This window comes from Coregonus clupeaformis, chromosome 35 (genome assembly GCF_020615455.1).
Source record: "Coregonus clupeaformis isolate EN_2021a chromosome 35, ASM2061545v1, whole genome shotgun sequence".
In the NCBI taxonomy this organism is placed as follows: Eukaryota; Metazoa; Chordata; class Actinopteri; order Salmoniformes; family Salmonidae; genus Coregonus; species Coregonus clupeaformis.
Genome location: NC_059226.1, coordinates 10,281,956 through 10,303,106, shown reverse-complemented (window position 1 = coordinate 10,303,106; position 21,151 = coordinate 10,281,956). Strand labels below are relative to the sequence as shown.

Genomic DNA, 21,151 nt, shown 5'->3' with positions numbered 1-21,151 from the left:
TGATTGTTATTGGGGAGTAAGTATTGGGTAATTTTTATGACCTAGTACTGTAGTTTAACAAATGCCCACCTAGGAAGTCATGTTGAGGACAATTTAATTAAGGACGCTTGTCACTGAAAAAAAACATCTGTGCAGTAATACAAACACTATTTTCCAGGTCTTCCTGCCCGCTCTTGTTTATTTTTAGCAAAAAAGCTAGTTATTTATCACACCCAGATAAGGATGGTCAGCATTGGACAGTATGTTACCAATGCAGAGAGCTGAATGGCAGCATCTGATGCCAACTGATAATGTACTGTACTACATCTTGGCCAGGAAGGGTTCCTTGATGTTGTCATTGAGGTGAGCGAAGGTCACTTCCTTGAGGGGAATGGGGCCCACGTAGAACTCATCTAGCTTTGGGAACAAGAGACAGAAATTAGAGATGGCATGCTACAGAGCGGCTTTTAGAGAGTGAGGCTGGTGTGAGTGTGATGAGTCAGCAAGTTAGTTAGGGTTCTAACCTTGAACTTAGGCACTGGCAGGGCCATCTCTGTGTGCCTGGGCATGATCCTACGAGGTCGAGGGTCCCGCAAATCTCCCACTGGGGGGAACCCCGAGTCCTGGAGAAATGACAAGTAAAAGTTACAATACAGGACATGTACAACAATCCTACTCCGACATAACAAAAGTAATGTAAAAACAATACCAACCGGCACACTGAAATCAATCAATCTACACACAATACCCAATAATGACAAAGCGAAAACAGGTTTTAAGAAATGTTTGCAAATGTAATTAAAATAAAAACAGAAATACATGTTGTGGAAATCCTACACAGGGACACTCAAAGTCAATCTAAAATGAATCATTGTTTATTACCAGCATGCTGGAGAGGTTCGAACCAACTCAATGCACCAAGTACACATGTTGATCAGGAGCTCCACCCGGGGCAGTCCCGTTAGTTCTCTTATATACAGACAAGTTATATTTGCATGATTTAACTTATTCATCATTCATAATTAATTAATTATTAACATTTGCTTCCTTCATGTGACCGACCAATACTGGGTCATGCATGTGACAGACCAATACTTCACGAGGCTTCTTCTCTCTAAGCTGAGACCTTGAAACTGAGATATCCCTTTCTCAAAACAAGGTTCTGGGCGTACTGCCAAATTGCAGATACTGATAGTGAGGATTCGTTCAATCAGTCACTTGCATGAACACAGATATTGGTTATTAGAAAAGCACATGAATAGAACCCAGAAATTGGTAATTAGAAAAGCACAAACATAAAGATGTCCATCACATACCTTAGAAGTATTCAGACCCTTTGCTATGAGACTCGAAATTTAGCTCAGGTGCATCCTGTTTCCATTGATCATCCTTGAGATGTTCCTACAACTTGATTGGAGTCCACCTGTGGTAAATGCAATTGATTAGACATTATTTGGAAAGGCACACACCTGTCTATATAAGGTCCCACAGTTGACATGTCAGAGCAAAAACCAAGCCATGAAGTCAAGGAATTGTCCGTAGAACTCCGAGACAGGATTGTATCGAGGCACATGTCTGGGCAAGGGTACCAAAAAACCTCTGCAGCATTGAAGGTCCCCAAGAACACAGTGGCCTCCATCATTCTTAAATGGAAAAAGTTTGGAACCACCAAGACTCTTCCTAGAGCAAGCCACCCGGCCAAACTGAGCAATCGGGGGAGAAGGGTCTTGGTCAGGGAGGTCCCGAGAACCCGATGGTCACTCTGACAGAGCTCCAGAGTTCCTCTGTGGAGATGGGGGAACGTTCTAGAAGGACAACCATCTCTGCAGCACTCCACCAATCAGGCCTTTATGATAGTGGCCAGACGGAAGCCACTCCTCAGTAAAAGGCACATGACAGCCCACTTGGAGTTTTCCAAAAGGCACCTAAAGGACTCTCAGACCATGAGAAACAAGATTCTCTGGTCTGATGAAACCAAGATTGAACTATTTGGCCTGAATGCCAAGCGTCACATTTGGAGGAAATCTGGCACCATCCCTACAGTGCTGTGGGGATGTTTTTCAGCGGCATGGACTGGGCAACTAGTCATGATCGAGGGAAATATGAACGAAGCAAAGTACAGAGCTCCTTGATGAAAACCTGCTCCTGAGTGCTCAGGACCTCAGGCCGGGGCGAAGGTTCACCTTCCAACAGGACAACGATCCTAAGCACACAGCCAAGACAACGCAGGAGTGGCTTCGGGACAAGTCTCTGAATGTCCTTGAGAGGCCCAGCCAGAGCCTGGACTTGAACCCAATCGAACATCTCTGGAGAGACCTGAAAATAGCTGTGCAGCGAAGCTCCCAATCCAACCTGACAGAGCTTGAGAGGATCTGCAGAGAAGAATGGGAGAAACTCCCCAAATACAGGTGTGCCAAGCTTGTAGCGTCATACCCTAGAAGACTCCAGACTGTAATCGCTACCAAAGGTGCTTCAACAAAGTACTGAGTAAAGGGTCTGAATACTTATGTAAATTTGATATTTCAGTTTTTATTTGGAATACATTAACAAAAAATTCTAAACCTGTTTTTGCTTTGTCATTATGGGGTATTGTGTGTAGATTGAAGGGGGGGAAACAATTTAATCCATTTTAGAATAAGTCTGTAACGTAACAAAATGTGGAAAAAGTAAAGGGTTCTGAATACTTTCTGAATGCACTGTATCATGTATATTTTGTTGTTAACCCTCCGGATGGCTGGGTCTTGGATGAGCTTATAACTCTTCCATTGCAAACTGAATGCTCGTTGTGTATCAGGCTCACTGTCTGGATCCATGCTATAACTGTAAGAGTGAAGTGGGAGATGCAACTTAATTAAGTGTTTTGTCAGTAATGTAAAAAAAATATATATATATCGTCATAGCAGGCACAAGTATACATGATGCTAGCTACATACTCATATTTGATTAAGAAAACAACCATGTTTTAGCAAACCTTTGATAAAACAGAGCACATCAATGTAGCTTCAAACGTCCGTTCTTATCATGCTAGCCTACCTCTGGCATACTGTAAATTTGCCCCCGCCTGGTGCTGCTGTCAAAACAATGGTCACGTCACACACTAGCTAGTTGTGTTTTGCTGAGGAGTATTTTCTGTCCGCTCACACAGGAGTAATATGTTTTTTTCAGGGGGTTCTGCAGCAACCCTACTTCGCGCGGCTATGTACATAACAAGTGTGACGTGTGTAATCATGTGTAAGTTTCTGGTTTCACCGCGGTGCCATGTTTGGCCACATGATGGCAGTGTTGTCACTTAATCGTTTCCTTGCGCAGTAGTTATTTTGAAACCTCTTTGGTACTCCGTATGCATGAGATAACTAAGTAAAGAAGTTCAAAAATGGAGGCATGAGGAACATTAAATAATTACATTTTCTGTGTCATCCTGTAAATTATATTATGTGGAATGGGTATCTCTAAGCCCACGGCTGATAAATTGATCAGCAGATTCGCCACAAGTAGTCATTAACAAGAGAAGGCACATTCGAATAGATTTTAAAATCATATAGCTACCTGTATGTAACAGGAAAAAAAATAGTTAATATATTTTTAGTCGGTGACGATTGTATTTTGACTGAGTTGACTGTTCCCTTGTCATTGATTTTCGTGGATCTGGATGGATTGTGAAGAAAGTGCTGACTTCGAATGACGAGATGTATTCGCAAAGACTGATGGAGTGCAGGCGAGGCTTTCAGGTTTGTTACGCGATGGCCGCTCGTTTAACATTATTTGGTTTTAGGGCATAAACAAAGATTTCGTGAAATATTACGCTTTGTATGGAAACTACATAGCACCGGGAATGTATCGACGTCGTTATAACTGAGCTATTGTGCCCACGGGCAAAAACGGAGTTACCTTTTCAGTTTGGTACTCAGTGTTTTTCCTCGTTCGTCCTAGGCCTACTAGCTTCACTTGAGCGGCGGGTTGGTAGTTTCGGATGAAGCGGGCAATCGGTTTGAAAGAGGCGGGTTCGGTTAGGCGAGTGAAGGACGTTTAGCAAGCTAACTTAGGTCGATCGTTGTACAGAAAGAATGTTTTGAATAACCACTATCATATTTACGAAACTTAACTAGCTAGCCGCCCGGCGAGTTGGGGTTTGAATAGCTAGCTAACTTGTTAAATTGAACTGAGTACGGTAGCAGCTAACGCTAGTTACACATGCTAACCTAGTTTAGATATAGCTAGTTAGTCAAGGTGATCCGAAGTATCTACCTATCTAACGTTACAATAAGTTACCGTAGTTATCTAAATCATAACTAGCGGATTGAAAATAGTGGAATGCTATCTAAACACAACTATCTAGCGTGTGACGTTGTCATTGTTTTGACAGCAGCACCAGGCTGGAGCGAGTTTACAGTATGCCAGAGGTAGGTTAGCATGACAAGAATTGACGTTTGACGCTACGTTGATGTGATCTGTTTTATCAAAGGTTTGCTAAAACATGGTTATGTTTTTTAATCAAATACGACTATGTAGCTAGCATCATGTATACTTGTGCCTGTTATGACCGGAAAAAATGATGGTAACGTTACTGACAACACTTAATTCAGTTACATCTCCCACTTCACTCTTCCAGTTATAGCATGGATCCAGACAGTGAGCCGGATACACAACGAGCTCTCAGTTTGCAATGGAAGAGCTATAAGCTCGTCCAAGACCCAGCCATCCGGAGGGTTAACAACAAAATATATCGATATGATGGGGTACATTTCAGTGTGCCGGTTGGTATTGTTTTTACATTACTTTTGTTATGTCGGAGTAGGGTTGTTGTACATGTCCTGTATTGTAACTTTAACTTGTCATTTCTCCAGGACTCGGGGTTCCCCCCAGTGGGAGATTTGCGGGACCCTCGACCTCGTAGGATCTGGTCCAGGCACACAGAGATGGCCCTGCCAGTGCCTAAGTTCAAGGTTAGAACCCTAACTAACTTGCTGACTCATCATACACTCACACCAGCCTCACTCTCTAAACGCTGCTCTGTAGCATGCCATCTCTAATTTCCTTCTCTTGTTCCCAAAGCTAGATGAGTTCTACGTGGGCCCCATTCCCCTCAAGGAGGTGACCTTCGCTCGCCTCAATGACAACATCAAGGAACCCTTCCTGGCCGAGATGTGCGCCAAGTTTGGAGAGGTGGAGGAGATGGAGATATTGTTTCACCCCAAGACCCGTAAGCACCTGGGCCTGGCCCGCGTGCTCTTCACCAGCACCAGGGGGGCCAAGGACACGGTCAAACACCTGCACAACACCTCCGTCATGGGCAACATCATTCACGCTCAGCTGGACATCAAAGGTATGACATGGCTTTATGTCTGTGGGATTTGATTTTATATAAAAAATCTATTTTGTATACAAATAACTTCTATTGCAATTATTATTGAAACATAGAGATGTTTTATGGAGACATGATCATTGTCACATTAGTATTTTGCAAAGATATTAGCAACATCCTTGTCTTATGGGTATGTTTGTGTGTATCTGCAGGCCAGCAGAGGCAGAAGTATTATGACCTGATAGTGAGCGGATCCTACACACCCCAGACTGTACCCACAGGAGGCAAGGCCCTGACAGAGCGGTTCCAGCCCCCAGCTCCCACACAACCAGACACGGTACACTCACCAAGGGCTCATCACAACCATCCTACTGACATTTTCATGGAGGATTTACCTTTATGGTCCATTATTCTTGAGACTCTTTCATAATTTTCTACTGTGTGATGTCTTTGACTTTCTCTTTCTAATTCTCCCATCTTGCTGTTCCTCTCTCTCTGTGCAGTCGTCAGATATCAGGCGGAGACTGTCCTCTGAGATAGCTGGCCTGGCTGTGGGCTTGGCTGCAGGGGTGCCGGCTCTCACTCCTGGGAGCACCACCCCCTGCTCTGTGGACACGGGCTTCAGTGAGCAGCGTCTAGACACGACCCCCTCCTCCATGGGCGGGCCCTACACCCCAGGCTCCTCCGCTTCCTCGCAGGGAGGAGGAACGCCCTACACCCCTCGCTCTGTCTCACAGGACTCGGGCTACGCTGTTGCCAGGTCAGTATTGGGGTACAAACACCCTTCATAATAGCTCAGAGTTGATCATTTATCCAAAGGTTTGTTTGTCATTCCAAAAAAGTATTAAAAAAAATATTTATTAAGATAGTAATAATCAATGTGGTAACTTGTGTTATATATACACCATCTTTCTCCTTTTGTTTCTTAGACAAGTTGGATACAGTGCTGGCCCATTGACCAGTGGCTACCCTTCCCAGGACACGCTTCCCTCCTCCTCCTCCTCTGCTGTCTCCTCAGTCGGGGCATACAAAGCTCCCCGCTACCCGGAGGACCCCCATGCACCTCCGCAAGACCCCTACCAAAGGTGTCGCCCCACGTACCCCCCCACCGGCCCGTTCCGTCCTAACGAGCCCCCGCTCTACCCCACATACCCTAACGCTGGAGGGGCTGGACAGCACATGGCACACCACCCTGCGATGCCTCCCCCACCTCCTGCACCCCAGTACGAGCAGCCCCCTCTGGCAGACAGGGACAGAGAGCGGGACAGAGACTCAGGAGCGCGGTACGGTGCCGGTGGAATCGGCTCTAGAAGGTCATCTTACCAGGAGGCCAAGTATTCCCACCACTCACATCACTCTGAGAGGGAGAGGGGCTACAGACGGGACAGCCTGGGCTCCAGAGAACACGGCAGACACCGTAACCACCATTCACACAATCACAGCAGCAGTAGTAGCAGCAGCCGACGACGGAGCAGCCACGACCGAGACAGCAGGGAGAGGGACAGAGACAGCGACTACTCAAACAGCTCCGACCCCAGATTCAACGCCAACTCCCACCGCTCCTCCTCCAACAGCCTGTCCCCGCCTCCATCCGCCTACCCCTCTTACTCCTCCTCCTCCAAAGACCAACCCCCTCCCCACGTCTCCTCCCGCCTGGAGCCCTCCTCAGTGTACCGTGCCCAGTCTAGTGGTGCTGGTTCTGGGGAGAGGGGGTCTGGGTCTGACAACAAGGACCCCCGATCCCACCACACCCCTCTGCCGCCCCCTCCACCTCCTCCCCTCCCCCCTGCCTCTGTGATAGCGGCGGCTGTAGCCGAGACGCTCAGCGCCCTTGACTTTGGCCAGGAGAGCCCAGTCAGAGAGGAGACGTGGACCAAGCCCAAACGCCGGCCCACCACCCCACCTCCCCCTCCTCAGCATCCCTCCACCCCTCCCTCCTCTCCACCCCACTCCTCAATCGCTTCCTCCTCCACTTCACCCTCCTCCACCTCCCTCCCTCACCATCTCCCCTCCTCCACCTCCCTCTCCCCACCCCCCCAGCGAGACTCCTCCTCCCCGGAGCCAGATTCCACCAATGAGAGCCTGCCATTTGTCTACCACAGCAGCAGCTTAGACTCTCGTATTGAGATGCTCTTGAAGGAGCAGAAAGCAAAGTTCTCCTTCCTGGCCTCCGATGAAGATGAGGAGGAGGACAGGAAGGAAGAAAGGCAGAGAGAGAAGGCAGCAGCAGGGGAGGGAGGAGCAGCAGGGGAGGGAGGAGCAGCAGCAGGGGAGGGAGGAGCAGCAGCAGGGGAGGGCAGGAGCAATAAGCAGAGGGAGCAGGATGGGGAGAAAGACAGGCGGAGGAGACAAGGAGGAGATGGTGGAGGCCAGCAGAGGAGGAAAGGAGAGAGAGATAGAGACGGCCGCAGAGGGAGGAAGCAGAGAACAGGGGGAGAGGGGAGGAAGAGTCCCACTGTAGTTGCACCAGCTACCCCCTCCTCCGCCACCTTCTCTCCCCGCATCCCCACTACAGATGACCATACTAGTCTCCATGGAACAGGACCTCTGCAGGAGGAGACATCCCAACCTGAGTCTATTGATCCAAGGACCAGACAAGGGGCACACACACCCCCCTACAACGGACAGAGTCAGGTAAGACCATCTTACTCTGTTAATGGAAATATTGTAGGAATCAGATTGTATTGAAACGTTGGTGTTTTGTTAGCAGGGATTGTCAGTTGATGAAAAAGTGTGGGAAAATCGTGAATTCTCTCTTTCCTTCCTGCAGTCATCCCCTCATTCCTCTGGGGAGGACATGGAGATCTCAGACGAGGATGAGGAACACACCATTACAGCAGTGACCACCCACCACGCCACTCCTTCCTCCATCTCTTCCCCGTCTTCATCCCAGGCCCCCCTGCCCTCCCAGACAGACCCCTCTGCCTCCCCCTCTGACCCCACACAGCACTTTGGCACGTCCATGCCTGCTCCACCCATCCCCTCTTACCCCACTCACCTCCCTCCCCCGGGCTTTTCCCTGCAGCCCCCTCCACCCCCCTGCATCCCCCCACCGCTGGCCCACATGGAGCTGCACCCTGAGTACCCTCCGCCCATGCCCCCACACATGTATGACTATGCCAGCAGTATGGAGCTGATGAACCAGTACAGTGGCGGAGCCCCCATGTCCTTTCAGATGCAGACCCAGATGCTGAGTCGGCTGCACCAGCTGAGGATGTCCTCCTCTAATGGCACCGCTGCCCCCGGTGACGCCCCCCTTCAGACTACTACCACTCCATGCCCCCTCCCCCACACCCCCACCACCCTTACATGGACCAAGAGGGGGGTGGCTACGACCAGGACCACCACTACATGCCCCCCCACATGCCCTACGCCTACCCTGGCCCCTCTCAGATGCCCCACCACGCCATCCCCCCTCCACACACCGGCTGGCCCCCGCATGTCTTACCCGAACACTACACGTACCACACCCCGCCGCCCTATGGGACTATGCCTCCTGTGGAGGGAGAGGCCCAGTACGGGGCGGAGGGGGACCCCCAAATGCCCCTGCTAACAGAGAACCCCCACGAGGCCACAGTGCAGCTGGTGCTGGCCACCCTCATCCAGGAGATGAAGAGCATCATGCAGAGGGACCTCAACCGCAAGATGGTGGAGAACATCGCCTTCGGAACCTTCGACGAGTGGTGGGAGCGCAAGGAGACCAAAGCAAAGGTAAGAGAGTGGAACATGTTCAGAAAGCACATGAGCACAGACAGAGCCCTAAACTACGTACCTGGTTTGAGGAGTTAGTGAGGTAACTTTGGTCAACTCGGGATAACTGGAACCATGAAAGTGGCTCACCCTTTAGCCAGGTAAATTTCTATGGCAACGAATCCTTCAGAACTAACCTGCAGGCTAACTCCATTTATCCTGAATGAAGTGTCTACCGTGACCAAATAAATCACATTCCCTCCCTCTCGTAAAGATTGCATCATCACCCCCTTCATTTTATTAATCAAATGTTTTTTTGTATGTTAAACATAAATGTTAAAATACATTTACATTTTAGTCATTTAGCAGACGCTCTTATCCAGAGCGACTTACAGGAGCAATTAGGGTTAAGTGCCTTGATCAAGGGCACATCGACAGATTTTTCACCTAGTCGGCTCGGGGATTAGAACCAGCGACCTTTCGGTTACTGGCACAACGCTCTTAACCACTAAGCTACCTGCCGCCCATTTAGTAATGACAGAATGCATTTGAAAGTTGACGCACAGTAAAACTTGTGTATCTATAAGAGTGGGTAAAAAGGTGCTTGTGCAATGATAAGCACACCAAAGACAGCATTAACACCATAGCCTGCTGAATTTGCAAGATAACTTTTCTTTCAATTAGATTTTGGGACAAATGAAAATGTGGCACTTACTCGCCCATGGATTCATGTTTCAGCATTATCTCGAAGAGTTTGGCGTTCGATTAGCCACGTGCGACATGCACGCGCAGTTACAAGCCTGTTAGAGTTAACGGCAGGCAATATCCACTGTCGTAGTACGGATGAAGTCTGAGCTAGAATGTGAAGCTAACTGAAGCTGGCTAGCTTTAGAAAACGCTGAGTAAATCTAGCTTGCATCGTAGTATACCCATCTGGTCAATTTAAATGGGTTTCTGATTTCCATTTTTCATTCAAGTTTTTCAAGTCATACATGGTTTTCCTGTTATTGTTTTTTTTAAATCCATGATTTGATTTGCCATGATGCCCGTTGGCTTTTGTAAATCCACATCTGTCCTCCCTCCCCAGCCGTTCCAGACCATGGTTCGGGGTGTGGCTGCAGTGAGGGACGAGGACAAGAAGGAGGAGAACAAGGTCAGCAGCAAGCCCCGGGAGCCCCTCATGTCTCTGGTGGACTGGGCCAAGAGTGGAGGAATGGAAGGCTTCTCACTGAGAGGGGCGCTACGACTACCCTCATTCAAGGTAAACAAGTACACAGAGGCAGCAGTTGAACTCGGGAAATGTTACTCATGTACATTCATGTTTGTACTGTGCATAGGAAATAGATGGATTAGTACTGTACATGTATAGAAATTACACTAATAAATGTTCATGAATAGACATTACTCCATTCACTTAGGGATTTTTTCCACCATAATTTACCATGATATTAACTGTGAGTGTATTGTATCCAGGTGAAGAGGAAAGAACCTCAGGAGCTAGCAGAGGTAGGAGAGATGAAGAGACCCAAGACACCGCCAGAGGATGATGACGAAGGTGAGCTTCTGATCCATGACCCCCTCCTTTGGGAATCCCTTTGGGGAGATGTCACCCACCATCTTTGTGTTTCCTATGTTGGCTCACCATCTCTCTCCTCCTCCCCCCAGACTCGTACCATGAGAAGGGTCTAGAGGTAGGAATGGCAGATGGGGAGGGCCACAGGGCTGAGAGGGACAGCAGGCGGAGGAAGAAGAAGACCAGAAGTCGGAAACCTTGGGACCTGGACAGTGAAGGAGAGGAGACTTCTGATGGTTCTTCTTCAGATAAGGTGTGTGTCTGCATGTGCAAGGGATAATTTAGCATGAAAATAATGTTTCTCCACATAATAAAGTTGACCTTATCTCAAAAATGGAATATATGGCTACAGAAACAATAATGCATGATTCTTCTAATCAGTTGATTTCCGCAAGCCATACATACTGGTGGTGTTGTTGTATTTCCCCATAGTGCTGGCTAGATGGCAGCATTTCACTGTGTGCCTCTCCATACTCTGCTGTATTTTGGCTACATTGACTTGGGTTGAACCTGAGACACTGTTGTTTATTATCACGAACTGTGTTCTTTTGTTCCTCTCTGTAGGAGGATGAGGAAAGTGACAAGGAGTCTGAAGGTAAATCTAGCTTTCTTCATGTTGTCCTAATTGAGGCCAATGTGCTGCCCCCCACAGGCTGTCTTCTCTACCTTTTCCATCATGCCATCTTATCATCTCTCACTTCATCTCTCATTTCTTTGGCTTCAGATGAGGCCTTGAGTGCTGACAGCGATGATGAGAGCCTCTCCTCATCCACAGAGAGTTCTTCCTCCTCAACATCATCCTCCTCTGAAGACGAGGATGAGGAGGAAGGAGAGCAGGCCGGGAGTGGACTGGACACCATGGATGAGTCTACGATGGACAGCACAGTTCTGGACACAGAGAAGGAGGATGACCGGTACGTTTTGAACAGCGTTCTTGTTTCTGATTATACTTGCATATACCTGTATATAAGTATCCAAAATGCTTGATATATATTTCCTATAGAAGTATCTTTATTGCAACTTTGTTGCTCAGATGTGTCTGTGGGTTGATACTGACCATTCCACTTGTTGTGATCTCTAGAGAAAAGTCTGCAGCTGCTGTTCCAAAGGCACCGCTCAGCACGGAGATCAAAGCAGGTTAGTCACACATTTAGTTTCTCTGTTATGGATGTTCATTTCCATGGCAAATGCCAACATTGTTTTTCACCTGGTTTATAATTTAAATATGTGCCCATCTCTCAGAAATTGCTGCCAGCAAGAAGGATTCATCAACACCCAGCTCAAACGCTCGTCCTCCAGCCCCCCGCCCCTCCTCCCCCATTGTCATTGTTCCTCCTCTCAAGAAGCGACGGAAGACCGTCTCGTTCTCTACCGGGGAGAGCGACTACAAACCCCACCTGCCAACGGTCCCCTTGTCCCCACCTCCCTCCACTGCCTCTCCTCTCTTCTCCCCCATCAAGTCTCACCTTCCAGACTCCATCCTCATCGTCTCCACACCTGGAACCACCCCCTCCAAGACTCTCTCACTCCTCCCCTTTGCCTCCAAACCAGGCGAAGGCCACACCCTCTCTCCCTCCCCTGTTCTCACTGTTCCCTCGCCTGTATGCCCTGAAGACTTCAAAAAGAGCCCTGTCCCTCTGGTGTCCCCCCCAATCACCCCCACCAAGTCCCCCAACAAACGGGGGGCCTCTCCCAAATCCCCCACCCCTGCTCCAGTGTGGGTGTGTCGCACTGTGCAGAACCTCCCCCTGGACCACGCCTCCATGGTCAAGATGGCCTTCGAGGAGGCCCCGCCCCCCGTCACAAAGGGCCGGGGCAGGGGACGCCCCAGGACTGTCAGCCTGTCGACCCCCACCCCTCCCCCCTCCTACCACACCCTCAGAGAGGAGGATGAGGAGGAGGAGAGACTGCAGAGGCTGAGACTCAGGGAGCAGCTGGGAGCATCCAGCCTGATACAGCTGGGCTCGGCCCCCACGGCTGACCTGTCTGTCCTGGCTGATGTGGCCCTGAAGCTGGACCCAGACGCTGGAGACTCGGAGGAGACGGAGACATCAGACGAGGCAGAGGAGCAGAAGATGGAGGAGGAGATGCTCCTCTCTCCAAAAGCCCTCCCCCTGGTTATGGACCCACAGGGCCTGTCTGCCCTGCAGGAGCACAACTATTCCAAAGCCCCCTTCCACCTCATCCCCGCCCAAAAGAGGAATGTCTCCAAACAGGAGCCAGGGGTGCTCCTCCCTGCAGACCTAAACCATCAAGCCATCTCTGGGGTGCTGGAGGCACCTGAGGAGGTCATAGGGGAACCCCTGCCCTCTAGGGACAGACACCAGGCTGAGTATCTGTCTGGCATGGGGCTGCTGTGTGAGGCTGGCAACACGGCCAAGGCCACTGTGCTGGCACCTCTCACCCCATCAGCCAAGAGGAAGGGAATGGTAGCGAGGGGGCGCGAATTGGAGGAGATGGGCAAAGGGAAGAACAAGAAGAGGAGGAGGAAAGACAAGGAAAACCTGGAGTTGCAGCAAACGAAAAAACAGAAGGAACATCAGACCAAGAAACAGAAGAAGAGGAAACTAGAGGTGTGTGAAATGTTTTTTGGGTTTGTGTATGTGTCAAGTGTCACAACTAAGAAGTGTTGAGTATGGCGCGTCAACCACGTAAAAATAGGTTATTGCTCAACCACAGCTGACATTTACTGTAACTTTGTCATCTTAAAATGACATGCAAAGCAACTTCGTCTTTCCTCAATTGTACAAAGTTTCACAGCTTGACAGTTAAATGGTCAAATTGTCATGTAAAAAACAAAAATGTTACTAGTAAATTACTAATCCAGAAAGTCCCATCCTATGTGCCTGTTACAAGATAATCTTAGTTCCTGTGTTGACATCTCCCCCTCTCCCACTCTATCCTTGTTCCTGTCCCTCTCCCACTCTCTCCCCTTCCTGTCCCCCTCTCCCCTCTCTCCCTGGTTCCTGTCAGGAGGTGGACCTGGAGGAGGATGTGGACGTGGAGCAGCTGGAGCCGGGTGAGCTGTCTAACACGGAGGACGAGGAAGAGGAAGAGTGGGACGATGTGAGGAAGAGCGAGCGCCTCTTCCTCCAGGAGGCCGGTCTGACGTCGTCGCAGCGTTGGCCCAAGCCCATCCCAGCCCCGGAGGCCGTCACATTTGACCAGCGCAGCGAGTTTGAGCAGATGACCATCCTGTACGACATCTGGAACTCTGGTCTAGACGTGGAGGACATGACTCTGCTGAAGACCACCTACGAGAAGCTGCTGCAGGACGACCACAGCACTGACTGGCTCAACGACACACACTGGGTCCACCACACTGATATCCTTTACTACTGGCACTGCTGGGATGACTGGCAGGGCAGGGGGTTTGGAACGAGGGTTAGAAGCCCTGTTTGTGTATTAGGATCTTCCATGTGTTGAGGCCTCTTATGAACAGTTGAGCTGTGTTATAAAGTAATCTTCCTGTATGTGGAACTGCGCAAATGGAATGGCATCAAACACATGGAAACCATGTGTTTGATATATTAGATACCATTCCACTTATTCCGCTCCAGCTGTTACCACGAGCCCGTCCTCCACAATTAAGGTGCCACCAACCTCCTGTGGTGGAAGTAGATTAAATGGTGTGTAATGATGAATGTGTATTTAGATGGACTGGTGTGTTCAGCAGTAACTGGTGTTAGCCTTAACGTGTGGCCTGCACTTACCAACATCCCCAACCCGCGGCGTAAGAAGAAGAGTGCAGACGGGCAGCTGCGGGAGCACGCGACGGGCTGTGCCAGGAGCGAGGGCTACTACGCCATCAGCAGGAAGGAGAAGGATGTCTACCTGGATCTGGAACTGCCTGAGCAGGCCCTACTGGAGGCTGCCGACTACGATGCCTCGGTACGCACACCTCACTTTACCATCTCTTTCCTTTTTAGACTATATATGGTCTCTGGCTTTTCATACAGTGGTATCATGTTGTTGCCTTTCATAACCTCTGAACACAGATCCTTTGTTCCAATAAGATTAATAACCTTTGGTCATTGAATACAGGGAAGTTGGTGATTCATTTTGATAAAAACAAGTATTGTATTTCTTATTTTAGCATATGCTTCACAATGCTATAGGAAGTCCCGCAGAGTTTGTCATGCAGATGTATTCAACAGCTTTGGTGCATCTGCTCGTGGCAATGAAAATGAACTCGCTCAACCCCAGATGAACTATTTTATTGGGCATTTACAGTGAGGGGAAAAAAGTATTTGATCCCCTGGTGATTTTTTATGTTTGCCCACTGACAAAGAAATGATCAGTCTATAATTTTAATGGTAGGTTTATTTGAACAGTGAGAGACAGAATAACAACAAAAAAATCCAGAAAAACGCATGTCAAAAATGTTATAAATTGATTTGATTTTTAATGAGGGAAATAAGTATTTGACCCCCTCTCAATCAAAGATTTCTGGCTCCCAGGTGTCTTTTATACAGGTAACGAGCTGAGATTAGGAGCACACTCTTAAAGGGAGTGCTCCTAATCTCAGTTTGAATACCTGTATAAAAGACACCTGTCCACAGCAGCAATCAATCAATCAGATTCCAAACTCTCCACCATGGCCAAGACCAAAGAGCTCTCCAAGGATGTCAGGGACAAGATTGTAGACCTACACAAGGCTGGAATGGGCTACAAGACCATCGCCAAGCAGCTTGGTGGGAAGGTGACAACAGTTGGTGCGAATATTCGCAAATGGAAGAAACGCAAAAGAACTGTCAATCTCCCTCGTCCTGGGGCTCCATGCAAGATCTCACCTCGTGGAGTTGCAATGATCATGAGAATGGTGAGGAATCAGCCCAGAACTACACGGGAGGATCTTGTCAATGATCTCAAGGCAGCTGGGACCATAGTCACCAAGAAAACAATTGGTAACACACTACGCCGTGAAGGACTGAAATCCTGCAGCGCCCGCAAGGTCCCCCTGCTCAAGAAAGCACATATACAGGGCCGCCTGAAGTTTGCCAATGAACATCTGAATGATTCAGAGGAGAACTGGGTGAAAGTGTGGTGGTCAGATGAGACAAAAATCGAGCTCTTTGGCATCAACTCAACTCGCCGTGTTTGGAGGAGGAGGAATGCTGCCTATGACCCCAAGAACACCATCCCCACCGTCAAACATGGAGGTGGAAACATTATGCTTTGGGGGTGTTTTTCTGCTAAGGGGACAGGACAACTTCACTGCATCAAAGGGACGATGGATGGGGCCATATACCGTCAAATCTTGGGTGAGAACCTCCTTCCCTCAGCCAGGGTATTGAAAATGGGTTGTGGATGGGTATTCCAGCATGACAATGACCCAAAACACACGACCAAGGCAACAAAGGAATTGCTCAAGAAGAAGCACATTAAGGTCCTGGAGTTGCCTAGCCAGTCTCCAGACCTTAATCCCATAGAAAATCTGTGGAGGGAGCTGAAGGTTCGAGTTGCCAAACGTCAGCCTCGAAACCTTAATGACTTGGAGAAGATCTGCAAAGAGGAGTGGAACAAAATCCCTCCTGAGATGTGTGCAAATCTGGTGGCCAACTACAAGAAACGTCTGACCTCTGTGATTGCCAACAAGGGTTTTGCCACCAAGTACTAAGTCATGTTTTGCAGAGGGGTCAAATACTTATTTCCCTCATTAAAATGCAAATCAATTTATAAAATTTTTGACATGCGTTTTTCTGGATTTTGTTGTTGTTATTCTGTCTCTCACTGTTCAAATAAACCTACCATAAAAATTATAGACTGATCATGTCTTTGTCAGTGGGCAAACGTATAAAATCAGCAGGGGATCAAATACTTTTTTCCCTCACTGTAGGTCAAAGTGCCTCTGGCTCAGTATTATTTAGCTCAAGGCCATATGATAGTGTGTGTCACCGTGTGTGTGTCACTGACCCCATGTAACCGTCCTTCTGCCCTCCCCCTCAGGGCTCAAACAGGCTGCTGTCAGAGAGACGGTCGGAGCAGCGCCGCCTCCTCAGTGCCATAGGCATCCCTGCAGTCATGGACTCTGACCTGCTCAAACTCAACCAGCTCAAGGTACACAGCAGCCTGGAACTATGTGTACCACTGACATTATGTAACTGCTGTGTTGTCGCTGGTCTACAACCACCATGTCATTTCCCATGGGTTTCATGTTGAGAACTTACGTCTCTACTGTGTAATGAAGACCTTGACCTTTTAAACCCATGCCAGTGTGTTGATAATGAGACTTTGATCCAGAACCCTGGTCTAGAGAGTAACTAAAGGATTATTGCACCACTATGGCACTAATTCTTACTTCCTTCCTTCCTCAGTTCCGTAAGAAGAAGCTTAGATTTGGCCGCAGTAGGATCCATGAATGGGGCCTGTTCACCATGGAACCCATTGCTGCTGACGAGATGGTCATTGAGTATGTGGGCCAGAACATCAGACAGGTACTGGTCATTGTACTGCTTGAGTAGTGTATGTATGTAGTGTGTAGGGCCATATTGTAGTCTGTACTTCATTCATCCATAGTGTGGTATCATAGCATTAGCAATAGACACATGACAAACATCAGTGTTGGTCTTTCCTGGGTGTTCAGCTGGCATCATTGTTTGTGTTTGTGCCCATTTCTTTGCCAGATGGTGGCTGACAACAGAGAGAAGCGTTATGCCCAGCAGGGCATCGGGAGCAGCTACCTGTTCAGAGTGGACCACGACACCATCATCGATGCCACCAAGTTAGGCAACCTGGCACGCTTCATCAACCACTGCTGCACTGTGAGTCAGCCCACACCTACACAAGCAAAACTATACAGGTTATAACAATGGAGTGACGCAACATGACGACTAAATAGAAATACATACGTTTCCATCATACATATTTAGTGACTGATACACACAATGCTCAGAGTAACATTGACTGGTAAGATCCTCTAAGTAGTTTGGTTTTCTCTGAATTTCCCATAACTGGTCTCGTTCCTCTTCCTTCCCCAGCCTAACTGCTACGCAAAGGTGATCACCATAGAATCCCAGAAGAAGATTGTGATCTACTCCAAGCAGGCCATTGGCATGAATGAAGAGATTACCTACGACTACAAGTTCCCTCTAGAGGAAAATAAGATTCCCTGTCTGTGTGGAACAGAGAACTGCCGTGGGACGCTCAACTAGAGACCACAGTAATGACCACACTCACACTGAGGGGTGGCAGTACCCCGTTTCAGTCCCTCCTGTCCCCCCTCCACAAACCCCCGACTATAACCAAGAACAAAGCCATGGTTCCAACACACCCACCACCAACAGCCAACCTGCTCCTCCAGACTGTCAAACAGTTGTCTGGACCATATCCAGGAAACAGAGAGACACACGCAACATTTGCACTGTTCACACACTTTAATTTACCTGGGGTTATGGTTTATTATCTTAGGGGTTGTGAGACCCTCCCTCCCTCCCTCCCAGGGGTGTGATTAATATTCATGCCCCCTCTCGTGTACCAAAAACCCCTGAAATGCAGCATTAGTCTACGCTGTAGCAGGATTTAGTAACTTAGGGCCACTTGTTCCCGTTCGGTCAAGCGTAGAAGGTTTTTTCCCTAACCTATCAACACTGGTTTTGTGTGTCTTGTGTTCGCCCCCGCACAGATAGGCAGTGGTCCGGAAGCTCCCACTAACCTCAACCCTCTCTGCCCACACACACAGACGCACAGGATTTACAAACATATTCAGGGTTTTAAAGGCACTCGTCGCGGCGCAGTTTTAGTTACACACTCTGATCCATTGGGACTTCAGTTATGCAAGATTTCCAAAAATGAAGATTGTTTGAGCTTTGTCATTTTATAGTATTGCATATTCTTATTATTACTATTCTTGTTCTGATTTAGTTGCGTGAGCTGTAAGTGTCTTACAGTGAAGTGAACTTCAGTGTTCCCACCACCGTCCTCTCAGCGCTCCCACCAGCCCTTTTATCCTCTAGTACACCCCCTCCTCCTCCTGGGTGCGTGACTCTCCCCTCTCACCAGTTTGTTTGGATGAGAGACCATAGACTTTTACAAATATTTGTTTTTCACCATGCTACAAAAGGACAAATCATTTGTAGATCAAATATTGTGTGGCGTCAAGTCAGTTTGTCTTTAAAGCCTAAGATGGCTGCTGAGTTTGTCTGCAGGTTTAGTGCAATTAGGAATGCTTTGTTTGTTCCTTTTAAGTTCCCCTTGCCCCTTCGTGATGTTGTCCCTTCTCACGTTAGGATGCAGAGAAGGGACCTGACCCGTGTGTGTCTCTTTATCTGTGTGTTTAAGAGAATGTATTCTTACATGAGCGAGTATGTTTTTAATCCTGTTGTGTGAATGTGCTCTCACTGTCAATTTGTAGTTTTGTGCTTTTGAACAACCTGCAAATGTCAGGTTGTCTGCGCTTTTTGTATGACATGGTCAAGGCACACTGTCAGGAAAACTGTTTCTATGAAATCTCCATTATTTGGCAAACCATTACAGACAAATCTGTTTACAAACATAACTCTGCCCCATTGACCCCTATACAAGCGTTGAGATCTGTGTATGTTGGACTTTGTCATTGAGTGTGTTCTGAATGGTTTTAATGGGTAAACTTATCTGTGTAGATCAGATATGGTAAATCTAGTTTCTAGTTAAGTCTATCTCGAGTTTAGACGAGCCCTTTATTTGTGCATTTATTAAATGCATTGGCCTATGACTATTTTTAACATGAATAATAAGAAATATATATTTAGGCATGTTGATGTTCACTATAATCAATTCCCCTCTCTCATAGGAAATTATGGGTTAGCGTGGAGCGACACCCCAGACCATCTCTGTGGAGTATCTGTGTGTCTTGGCCTAATATGTAGATGAACCTTCAGATAAATCTGTGTTTGGTAGGCGAATCAGAACCAGGGGGGGGGGTCGTTTTTCATTGTTATCCATGCTCGCTCAACTCAAGCAGTCGCTGTTCGAAGTTTCAATCTTTGATTTCGATGTTTTAAATGTCACAAGGCCCCTCCATGTTCTGTTCCATCCACAGCAGAAAAGTAATCTATATTTCTTGTTGCAACGGGCGCTTTTCAGTACAAACCAACCCTCTAACTTTTAAATAAAATATGGAAAAAAAAGTTCAGACAAATGTACATATTGTAGAGGTGTTTGTTTCTCGTAGAAACACACTGGTTCCAATCTGTAAATATGTTGTTATTTTCCTACTTCCCATGAGGAAAACTGTACATACCTTCCATTCAGTTATTTTTAGTTTTTCCTTTTAATTTGATTTATTTTAATATTATTTGCAATATTTCTCTTGTATTAATGCGTTGGACCCTTTTATTAATGGTGCATTAAAATATTTTTTAAAAAAAAGTGAAAGCTTTGTTTTAGTTTTCTTTTGTAATGCCTTGGTTGAGTGTCTGACTTTCCCCTACTAGCCCCTGGGTTGTCTATAGGGGTGTGTTGGTAAATTCACTCTGGCTATCTACTGCGATTTCAGAGCACTCTCGTCCAAGTGTGCAAGAGTGTAGAATAATTGAGGAATTTATACGAAAGCGCAACAACCGTTGAATGTGTCAGTAAACGTCGGCAAAAAAACGTTATTAAATTGTTGCCAGCATCACCAACGATCTAGATAATGTGAAAATAGCCTACCCAGCTCTGCTAGTGCGAGTAAAATGGTCAGAGTGAGGTTCTCTCATTTGAGTCTGGAAGTAGCTAGCTAGCAAGCTAACCAACTTTAGCCAGTTAGCTTGGGCCTTGACATGGGTTGTGAGGTCAGAACGCTCGGATCAACCGCGCTCCGGACATCGAAACGCTCTGAATATACAAACGGACAATCTGACAACACTCTGAATTTACGAACGCCCAGAGCGCACTCAGGCACTCCAGAGTGGTTTTACGAACACAGAGGTTGTCTAATAGTGCATATTAAAAGACTTTTAGGCTTTAGGCTACCAGGTACAACCCTAAATCCGTAAACATGGGTACCCTCATAGATATCATCCCGACTAACACACCCTCTAAATACACCTCAGCTGTCTTCAACCAGGATCTCAGCGATCACTGCCTTATTGCCTGCGTCCGTAACGGGTCCGCGGTCAAACAACCACCCCTCATCACTGTCAAACGCTCCCTAAAACACTTTAGCGAGGAGGCCTTCCTAATTGACCTGGCCCAGGTATCCTGGATGGATATAGATCTCATTCCGTCAGTAGAGGATGCCTGGTTGTTCCTTAAAAGTAATTTCCTCTCAATCTTAAATAAACATGCCCCATTCAAAAATACAGAACTAAGAACCGATATAGCCCCTGGTTCTCCTCAGACTTGACTGCCCTTGACCAGCACAAAAACATCCTGTGGCGTACAGCATTAGCATCAAATAGCCCCCGCGATATGCAACTTTTCAGGGAAGTTAGGAACCAATATACACAAGCAGTCAGGAAAGCAAAGGCTAACTTTTTCAAACAGAAATTTGCTTCCTGTAGCACTAACTCCAAAAAGTTTTGGGACACTGTAAAGTCCATGGAGAATAAGAGCACTTCCTCCCAGCTGCCCACTGCACTGAGGCTAGGAAACACTATCACCACCGATAAATCTACAATAATCGAGAATTTCAACAAGCATTTTGC

The 21,151-nt window shown here is 47.5% G+C and overlaps 2 protein-coding genes across 6 annotated transcripts; one reads left to right on the top strand and one right to left on the bottom strand.

Moving 5' to 3' along the window:
* Positions 1-77: 77 nt before the first annotated feature.
* Positions 78-3,193, bottom strand: LOC121568904 (histone-lysine N-methyltransferase SETD1A-like). Of its 5 annotated transcripts, none has more exons than XM_045210623.1 (4): positions 2,951-3,193; positions 2,664-2,799; positions 504-602; positions 78-396 (listed from the first exon to the last, which is right to left on the bottom strand). In XM_045210623.1, the coding sequence occupies exons 2-4, from the start codon at positions 2,790-2,792 to the stop codon at positions 301-303; spliced, it is 324 nt and encodes a 107-aa protein (XP_045066558.1). In that variant the 5' UTR covers positions 2,793-2,799; positions 2,951-3,193; the 3' UTR covers positions 78-300. The 5 variants fall into 5 exon arrangements, 2 of the variants coding, with proteins under 2 accessions (XP_045066558.1, XP_045066559.1); XM_045210624.1 differs by having other exon boundaries at positions 3,013-3,193; XR_006001305.2 differs by lacking the exon at positions 2,664-2,799.
* A 523-nt stretch (positions 3,194-3,716) lies between these two features.
* Positions 3,717-20,145, top strand: LOC121568624 (histone-lysine N-methyltransferase SETD1A). The gene is given in 23 exon segments (XM_045211141.1): positions 3,717-4,379; positions 4,589-4,733; positions 4,824-4,922; positions 5,032-5,302; positions 5,494-5,618; positions 5,785-6,041; positions 6,211-7,207; positions 7,256-7,915; positions 8,052-8,555; positions 8,558-8,992; positions 10,059-10,232; positions 10,445-10,526; positions 10,637-10,797; positions 11,109-11,139; positions 11,269-11,458; positions 11,626-11,681; positions 11,787-13,117; positions 13,518-13,869; positions 14,254-14,435; positions 16,494-16,604; positions 16,862-16,981; positions 17,171-17,308; positions 17,525-20,145. Coding segments are annotated over 23 exon segments (6,684 nt in total). The 5' UTR covers positions 3,717-4,290; the 3' UTR covers positions 17,699-20,145.
* The last annotated feature ends 1,006 nt before the right edge of the window (positions 20,146-21,151 follow it).